Source organism: Geospiza fortis, unplaced genomic scaffold (genome assembly GCF_000277835.1).
Source record: "Geospiza fortis unplaced genomic scaffold, GeoFor_1.0 scaffold11, whole genome shotgun sequence".
Classification (NCBI taxonomy): domain Eukaryota; kingdom Metazoa; phylum Chordata; class Aves; order Passeriformes; family Thraupidae; genus Geospiza; species Geospiza fortis.
The window spans coordinates 3,437,721-3,447,473 of record NW_005054304.1 but is presented as its reverse complement, the minus strand read 5'-3'; the positions used below and the strand labels follow the sequence as shown (position 1 = coordinate 3,447,473).

Below are 9,753 nucleotides of genomic sequence, written 5' to 3'. Positions count from 1 at the left end.
TTAAAAAGAAAGACTTTCAGGTGCCTTCACATGTTTATTATTCACATATATATGCTGTGATAGCACGACTTAAAAAAAAATCTGCTGCAGGTTGTAGAAGAAAAGTTTTTACTGTGAACTTACTGCATCATTTTTTGTTGCAAACTTTGTAGAAGCGTGTTCTTCATGGTGATTTGCTAGTCTTAAGAGATTTGATTGAACAAGCTGCATCCTGTCAATGATGTTGGGTAATTTCCATTGTTGGCCCATGCTGGGAATAGAGAGACTAAACGCACCTGCTCTGCATGACTTAAAGCAAATGTGAGGAAGTCAGTATGAAATCTGTGTGAGAGAGATATGATTAATTCTGTAAGAATGGCCAGCTGGCAAGATTTCTTCCTGACTTTGAGAACTGGGGCAAAGCTGCAGCTTTGATAATTGCTGGCATCTTTATGGGAATTAAAAATGTAGCAACCTCTTAGTAATAATTAAAGACTGTTTTTTCTTCTTTTTTCTTTCCTTGTCAACAGTGATGTGAAGGGATAGAAAGTGCCAGATTATCAGGAAAAATCAGCTTTTTACCAGTGTTTTTAAGCAAGTTATTAGCGATACATGCTATGCTCAGAAGTTTTGCCACAGTGATGTAGGATGTGTTATCCTGCTCTTGATTATTTGCCACCTTTTGTATCTATTGTGTACTGCTGGTTTGAGGGTGACTTTTGGTTTTTTGTTTTTGTAACAGAAACTCATAGTGGTATGATCTGTGAACAGAGGAAAATATGAACACTAATCTTAGTTGATTGATATCAGTAAAATCTTGGAGCTGGGAGAAGGAAACCTCTGTCCAGAAAAAAACAAGTTTTCCCATATTACCAGTCTGATTTTCATTTTAGCACTTTGCCCTGTAGTGGGATCTGCAAAATTGGTGTTTCAGCAGCAAGTACAACTTTTCAAGTCTTAGTAGTAAAATTGTGTCCTTCATTTAAAAGAAGGCACTCACAAAGCAGCCACAACCCCCCAGTAGCCTCCTTTTATTTGGGGCTGTGCTTCATGCATGTTCTGCAGACAAATATCAATCTCTCTCGGGTTTCTTGAAGTCTCCTACCATTCTCCCAAAAAACCCAGGAGAAAGACTTGGCCACTCTGAATGCTGTAAGATTGATCTGCTGACTGTATATTTAAGCTGCCTTGCTGTAAAGTGAGAAATGGTCTTTGATGCAGTTGTGCGATGCTGTTTCTTCCTGTTGCTATACAACTTTGCAGTAAGCAAACAGGTGACTTGGAGTTAGTTAGTAAAATGAACTGAAGTAGAAATCTATCTACTGAGTAGGAAAGAAAGCTGGGTTGTAGAGTTGCAGCATTTCTCTGGTGTCACTGTAAGAAAATGGGGCAAGGGTATTGGGGCACTGCTTGGGATGTGCCCAGGAGCTTCCTGTACTTTTCTGTTCATACCTAGTGCCAGCCTTTGTCTCTTCTGAGTCTTGAGTTGAAATTATTTTACTCTGTGTAGCCCAAATCTGCCGGGTTAGGACTCTTTCCTCCTCAAGGCTGTGTTCCAGCACTGTTGGGCTGTAAGGTTTCCACTGTGGCTTTGCAGATGTCCAGGCTGTAAGGTTTCCATTGTGGCTTTGCAGATGTCCAGGCCGTCGCTTACGAGGAGCCCAAGCACTGGTGCTCCATCGTCTACTACGAGCTGAACAACCGTGTCGGGGAGGCGTTCCACGCGTCCTCCACCAGCATCCTGGTGGATGGCTTCACTGACCCCTCCAACAACAAGAACAGGTTCTGCCTGGGACTGCTCTCCAACGTCAACCGCAACTCCACCATTGAGAACACCAGGCGGCACATTGGCAAAGGTGAGTTTGGGATCTGGCCATCCATTGGCAAAGGTGAGTTTGGGATCTGGCCATCCATTCTGGGTGGGGGTGCTGTTTCCCGAGACATGACAACCTGGGCCAGTTCTCTCAAGAGTAAACTCTTCCCTAGCATGTGGGAGAAGTGCTTGTGTTGGTAAACATATAATTTTCTGGCCTAGTCTTATAAACAAAGTATTGTTCCTACCTGGTTTGTAATTACAGGAAGCTTTTACCCTTAATCGATTTTTATTTGCCTGAAGGCTATTGAAATCTAAATTAGAGGTTAAGGCAGTTTGTCTAATGAAATGTCTTGATTTATCTTGATTATTGCTGTATATGAAAATCCAAATTGTGGTTCTTGGCACCAAATGTTTTAGCTAGCCTTAGTTCTAACATAAATTAGCTATCCTAACATGTATTTTGGGAGATAACCTGCTAAAACAGTTTATTCCAAATGCATTTTTCACAGGCTGGTGATTCTTTCAGTGGGAATTTTGTGCTTCCGTTCTGTGTCTCAGCAAAAGAGAAAATCTTCACCTTTATGCCTGACTAATACAGTCCTCTTTTCTGAGAACTCACCTGTAATGCAAATGGCAGGCAAAGCTGAGGTTGCCCCCTGCAGTGGGCCATTCCTAAAAGGCATATTTTTTAGGTATTTACATTTTCAGTAAACTGTAAATTTTCTGAGACAGTTGAGGGTTCAGCATGCTTAAGCAGTGGGGTAGATGTGCCAGTTCATGAAGAGGAGAAAAAAACTGAAGCTGAAGAGAACTGTCAGATCCTAAAGTCTGAGCCCCCAGTCTGGAGAGCTTTTCCCTTCATGAGAACTTGTGCAGCTCTCAGTAGTGCACCACACCTGTGTTGTGCCACTCAAGTGTTAATACTTCTTCCTTCTTTTCCTCCCCATCCATCTTCCCAAGTATCAGGATATTTATTTAACACCTCATTCATTTTTCCTGTTAGGAGTAACCCAGCTGCAGGCAGAGCTCTGCTGAAGCACTTAACTGTGTGTGTACCAAAGCAGAGCGTGGGAGAGACAAGGATGCAGTTCAATAAGTAAAGGTGTACAAGTAATGGTGATGTGGAACTTAGTCTTTGAGAAAGGAGGAGTAAATCCCAAACTTGAAAACACAGCCATAAATGTTTCTGCAGATCAGGTGGCAGTATGTATCTACCCACACAGTCAGTGGCAAAATCTTACATGACAGAGCAGTCAAGGCTTTCTTACTGGACTGCAGTTGAGTCTTCTAATTCTCCATGTTCACCTCTGTGATTTGTGACATTGTGGGGGGTGAAAGGTTTAAGTAGCAAATAACCCAATTTTAAACACAGAAGGTAAATTTTCTTGCTTTCTCAAAACCTTTAGAATTGACTCCTACTGACACAAAGGTTCTCAGTATAATACTTTTTTGGGGTTTTGCTGCTGTGGATGACAAGTGAAAGAGCAGGCACTAGATGGGGAGAGGACTGTCAAATTGGTGTGTAGCCTCATTTGGCAGATAGGTCTGAGGAATACAAAGGCCTTTTTTTTCCCACCTGGCATTCTGGAATTAAAGCTAGCTGACACTCAGGCTACCCAAATTAGCATTCAAGACTTTTCCAAAGAATCAAGCTTGGGGCTGCTTCAGTATCTACAAATGATGCAGCGGGTTTCTGCTCTCTTTGCTTGCATTCCCAATTACTGCTTCACTTAAATATAATGAGAAAAAGTTAAGTGGTCATGTTGTCCAATGGAAGGCATGAGAACTCCTGTGCTTGCTAGTTTGGTGTTGTTGAATATACAACGTGTTGATTGCCCATACATACATACATACATACATATATACATATATACATACATGCATACTCTTCTTTCAGATTGCCTGCTGATGAAAGAGAAAAGTGGAAACGAAGACAGATGATACTCTGATATGTAATTAAGGTTTATCTCTTTGAACAGAAGCCTATCTCTGTGGAGACAGAGCATGAAAACAGACACAGAGTGTGAATTTGCCACCTTCTCCTTGCAGGTGTCCATCTCTACTACGTTGGAGGGGAGGTGTACGCTGAGTGTTTGAGCGACAGCAGCATCTTCGTGCAAAGTCGGAACTGCAACTACCACCACGGCTTCCATCCCACCACGGTTTGCAAAATCCCCAGTGGCTGCAGTCTGAAGATTTTCAATAATCAAGAGTTTGCTCAGCTCCTGGCTCAGTCTGTGAACCATGGCTTTGAGACAGTGTATGAGCTTACTAAGATGTGCACTCTCCGGATGAGTTTTGTAAAGGTATGTGGGCAATTTGCTTGAGATTATTTTGTAAGCCAAGTAAATTATTTTTTCTTAATGCAGTGATTTTGAATGGTCCACTAAGTCCCTTCATCGGCCTATTAATGGCTGTTTAATTTTAAGGATGGAATTGCTCGTTAAGTCTGACAGATCTTTGTGAAATGAAGTATTTGTGGACAGAAAACCATCTGACCCACATACTTAGAAAGCTTGAGGTGACTTACAGAAGATGTTTCTTCACATAAGTCCTCTATATCTTGACCAGCAACTCCCAAATTAGGAGCTGTAGTCATTATTTAGAATAATATGCATACCCTTCTATTCTAGGAAGGCATGCAAGGTCAGGATTTGTGATGTGGCTGTTGTGTGAGTATCAGCATAGGTACTGATATGAAAGGGCTGGTCCTTAAATGAAAGTAATCAAATGAAGGTGGTGATATGCTGCAGTCCTCCTCATGATGGGAGGATGAGAACTTTCAGATGTGTTAAGACAGGGGTTCCTAATATGGAATAGGCTGTTTACAGCTCTGCATCCTACAGAGTTGTAGGGCAGCATTGCCTAAACAGTCAAACAGGACCTCTTGTGTATTGGGAGTTGCACTGCACAGTGTTCAGAGCTGCTGCCAGCTGTGCTGGGAGCTGGGAAATTCCTTCATTAGGGATTAAACTAATACAGAGTAGAGCAAACTGTACCTGCAGATGTCATTGTTTGCTCTTCAGACCTGCCCCAAAAATGGTTCACTTACAAAATAATTTTGAATGCTTTTAAATATCTCTTCATATCTTTGGTAATTACTGTAACAGAATCAGGTATGAGCTGAAACAAAACCTGTCTTAAGTATAGAAACAGCCTGATGGGGGATGACCATGCCCTCTTTCTCCAAGGAGGAATGTTTCTGACTTACTGCTCAGTTTATCATCCCCATCCTGAGAATGATACTTTGGTTCTTGTCAGACAGATGCCTCACCCCCATTTCCACATCAGTCTTATCACCTCATCTTTTAATTTTTTGATCTGTTTGGCAGCATTTCCACCCAATTTGTTCTATTTTCAGTCTTGGCAGAGAAGATTTGAATATTCCCCTCTTTAGAGGCTTTACAGGGACCTCAGGCAGCTGGCAGTGATGTATGGGGAAATTCTGCACTGCTACAGATTTTGTCTTTAAAGACTTCCTTTCCAAGAGATCTGAAATGATACTTTTCCACTTTTATGGGTTTTTTTTAGCTTCTGATTTGTTTGTTGAAATGTGATAATAGTTGGTGGGTGCTATGGGTGCTGTGGCACCCTGCTGATAATGACTGTTGAAAGCTATTTTGGTAGGAAGTATGCTTTTCATGTATTTAGTATTATAATATAAGGTGATTTGTTTTTTCTTTCCCCGCTTATGATTCTATTTCCAGGGTTGGGGAGCTGAATATCATCGCCAGGATGTAACGAGCACTCCGTGCTGGATAGAGATACATCTCCATGGTCCCCTTCAGTGGCTGGATAAAGTACTTACTCAGATGGGCTCTCCTCATAATCCTATTTCTTCAGTGTCTTAAAAGGTCCCAAGCTCCTGCATTTTGGAAACAGTTGAGCCTTGCATGTACTTGAAAGATGTATGAGTCAGACACACGTTTTTATTTTTTTTCCCCCCCACTCAGCTGGCAACAGCTGAAAAAGAGCCATGAAAACACTTGACTTCTGTGACCAACTGCTGGGTTCAGAAAACAAAGATAAATAAACCCCTTTGACATACTGTTGGTATAAAGAATTTTAGTTTACATTGTAATGTACTGTTGTGGAGTTGATTTACAGGGCTTAGTACAAGAGGGACAACAGAGCCAAAGCCAAACTCAGTGTGCTGGACAGAGTTCCTGAAGGATTTTCCTGCAGCCGTCGCTCTTAAGGTTCTCCTTCCTTACATTCAGCACTCACTGGTTTCCCCCCCCATCCTCTGGAGCTGAGTGTGGATGTTGGCCAAGTCTGCTTCTTGCAGCCTCTCTTCAGTACTTCTTGGAAACACTACACTGATGGCTGCTGTTCGCTTTAAAAGTAAAAGAAAGCATAAGGTTTAATCTCAATAACTGTGTGCTATCTCTGAAATTGTGTCCTGACCATACTGCTGTAAGAATGTTAGGTATGTTCTTTTGCTAAATGTATGTATGGTGTATTTGAAAGTTTAGAAATTAATTAGATTTAGCCCATAAAGGAATTAGGAATATTTGAATGGGGGGAGGTGGGAGTGGGAGGGGAAAATGACAGCTGAAATGTAGAATATATTGTAAACATAGCGTGTTAGTTTAAACTGAGGTCTGAATTTTATTGTGCATTTTGTTTTCATAGTGGCTTCATCTTGTTAGTTCTGACTATTTTTGCCTCTTCCTTTTCCCCCAAAGCAATTGTGCAGCTTCTTTTACCCATGAAGAGGACAAAATTATTAATTACTGCAGTTTGAAGGCGGTAGCTCTATGTATTTCAAGACAAATTTGTACAGAGTGCTCTTTAACTATTGAGCAGTTTTATACAGTTTATGTAACAAAAGTAGGCTTTTAATTTTGTGAGTGAATCTTGTTTTGCCAAACCTAGTAACTGTTAATTGTCTGGAGGACTTCAGTATCCCTGTGGAGGTCTGTTTCAAACTTTAAAAAATATATATATTTTTAATTTTTTTTCCTGCTTGGTTTATTTTCTTCTCTTTGCTCTTTTATATTCATGTAAGCTGTAGTACTTTCAAGTACTTTTATTCCAAAACTAGTGGGTCCTCTTTACTGGAAATTTTGAATAAAACCTGTTGTTACTGCTTACATTTGATTAAAACCTTGTCTTGTCCACTTCTTAGCAGCCTCTTAACAAACCAGATAAAGATGTGGTCTTGGAGGAGGAACAACTAGAAATGAAGATGTGCACTGAGCTTACATGTAATGATTAGTACAGGTTAGTCGCCCTGCTAAACTCGGGAGCAAGGGGAGGCTGAGCAGCAGAGCTCAGTGTGTGTTCAGCCAGACACAGAATGCATCTGCCTGTCTCTGTAATGAGTAATTGAGTAATAGCTCTTTTTGGAGTATGAGTGAATGCCACCTTTTTCTCTTCTTTTTTTCTTTTTCTTTTTGTGTGTTTTTGTTAAAGTTAATTCCACAGCTTGGCTCAGTATATACATTTTTTAAATTAAAAATTTAAAAATTCTCCCCTTGCTCAGGGGAAAAAAATCCATAACGTACAAGTTCCCTATTGAGAAGAACCTGCTGCTTTTACATTCCAAGAACAGATTTTTTGGTTTCTTTTCAGATTCAGTTTGACATGTCTTTTTCATAAAGAAGTGGTCATAGCACAAATGTAAGTCTTAAAAGTAAATAAAATCTAGAGATGACCAAAAAGTAGAAGAATGCTGTTTGCTGCTTAGGCACTGTCTTTGTTTTTGATATCGTCAGTCCCTGCTACATAAACTCCCAGCTATTCCCAACAGTTTCATTGCTTTTATGGAATGCAGCTGTGAGGTAGTGACTTCTTTTTTAATTAGTGCTGTAACCATCCATCATGCAAGTCTTAAGGAGTGTTTCTACTTGGATGTTTTCCTATTTGGGTGATCCTGTGCAAGTTTCGATAAACTTTGAAAAAGCGTTGGAGTAAGAAAAGACAGTTTTATGTTGTGACTGCTTTCAATGTTGCTGTCTTTTATGTTTTGGGCTGTAATGCCTTTCTGTTTTTCCTAAATAGGGATTAGAATTAGAAAAATGGGACTTGCAGGATGCCAGTTTTTCTGAGTTCCTTCTGTTGTCAATTTTTCTATAATACTGTTGAAGTGCTGGGTACATAATATTTTCATTATCTGTTCTCCAGCTTTTTGCTTGTGGTGTGAAGATATTAGGTGCAAGGAAAAAGTGTACCTTCATATGATGGCACAGAGTATCTCAGCTGCACTTCATTAAATGAGATGAGTGGATTGGAGTATCATCTGAGACTCTCAGGTGCTTTTGTCTGGGTTAATTTTTTTTCACAGTACTGGTATGGGGCTGTTTTGGATTTGTGCTGGAGACAGTGTTGATAACACAGGGATATTTTCCTTACTGCTGAGCAGGGCTTGCACAGATCCAAGGCTTTTTCTGCCTCCCACCCGACCTGTGAAGAGACTGGGGGTGCACAAGGAATTGGGAGGGGACACAGCTGGGACAGGCAAGTCCAGCTGACCCAACATATATCCTGCAACATATGGAGTCATGCTCAGCATGTAAAATGGGAAGAAGGAAAGGAAGGAAGGGTGTTTGGAGTGATGGAGTTGTCTTCCCACATTACAGTTATGTGTAATGGTGCCCAGATTTCCTGGAGATGGCTGAACATCTGCCTGCTCATAGGAAGTGGTGAATGAATTCCTTGTTTTGCTTGCTTGTGTGTGCAACTTTTGCTTTGCTTATTAAATTGTCTTTATCTCAACCCACAAGTGTTCTTACTTTCACCCTTTCAATTTTCTCCTCCATCCCACCTGGGGTGAGTGAAGGAGCAGCCTCTGAGTGGTGATTAGTTACCAGCTGGGGCTAAACCACAACAGACAAACAGCCAGAAACAGAGGAGGTAGGACAAGTTGCCTGGGAAGAAGCAACTGCTGGCTTCAGGCTGCTGTGAAAATTTTTGGAGCATTTGGAAGAAGCCTTCTTCTGATTTGTCCTGCTTTGGATAGTTGGAGTCAGAAAGCTTTTAAGGGCAAATGACAAGAATGAAAGGAAAAAGAGCTTCTTGCTGACCTCTTACAAAACAGAGAATGTTGAGAACTAAACACATGGACAGAGCCTACAGTGTCAGCTCTGTAACCAGGTAAGTTTCTGTTTCTTATTTGGTTTCATTTCCTCATAGTTTCCTCCATCTAATCTCCTGGACAAGGGTTAAACACAGAAGATGCTACTTAAAAGCCAAGACAAGTCTCTGTTAGGAAAAACTGAAAAGACAGGGATATCTGTATTGAGGAAAAGCAGTATATGTGGACACAAATAATTCCATGAAGCTGAATGTGTTTTCAAATCTCTGCTTTGGCTTTTAAGTGCTGTAAATCAAATAATTCTCCCTGAGTGGAGATGTTTTTTTAATCATTTTGGAGGATCTGGTGAATGCTTAAAAGATTTGTTGAAGGCTAACAGAGGTAGTCATGCTTACCTGTATGGGTTTAGGAAGGTATGGAAAAAATAATTCATGTTTTATCATATCCTGTATAATAATTATGGGCCTGATCTTTTACTGCTTGCTAAGCTGGTATTAGTGTCTACTTTGTTAAAGCCTTTTGCTGCTAAATCACTGCTCTTGCTACTGTAGCTATTGTCCTGTACTGTCTTAAGACAACTATAGTTGTCTTTTTCAGCCTCTAAGCAATACAGGTGTGGGTATCATTGTTTGAAGACAACAAATCAGTGTAGAGGTGTCTGAAATTGATGTGGACCTTTCTTGGTGTGCCTATCTCCTTGACTTTGCCTTGTCCCACTCTAAGGTGGGACAAGGTGTCTTTGATGGACACCTTGGAAGTTAGCTGTGATTTGGTTGTCTCTTTAGTAATTGCTGCTGGTTTGTTCTGTGAAGCACACTGTAGCCTCTTAGTGTGCTCCTGAGATTTGTGATTCATGGCCATGAACTGGCAGTCACCATTTTTCGGATGCTTGCCTAAATATACAACATAACTCTACCAT

The 9,753-nt window shown here is 40.7% G+C and overlaps 1 protein-coding gene across 1 annotated transcript in view; it reads left to right on the top strand.

The window, feature by feature from the left end:
* SMAD1 (SMAD family member 1) overlaps positions 1 to 6,904 on the top strand; it is a 23,029-nt gene extending 16,125 nt beyond the window's left edge. The window contains exons 4-6 of the mRNA XM_005418103.2: positions 1,614 to 1,835; positions 3,845 to 4,101; positions 5,503 to 6,904. Of these exons, the coding sequence (XP_005418160.1) occupies positions 1,614 to 1,835; positions 3,845 to 4,101; positions 5,503 to 5,646 (623 nt within the window). The 3' untranslated portion in view covers positions 5,647 to 6,904. The remainder of the gene's footprint in view (positions 1 to 1,613; positions 1,836 to 3,844; positions 4,102 to 5,502) is intronic.
* Positions 6,905 to 9,753: the final 2,849 nt, after the last annotated feature.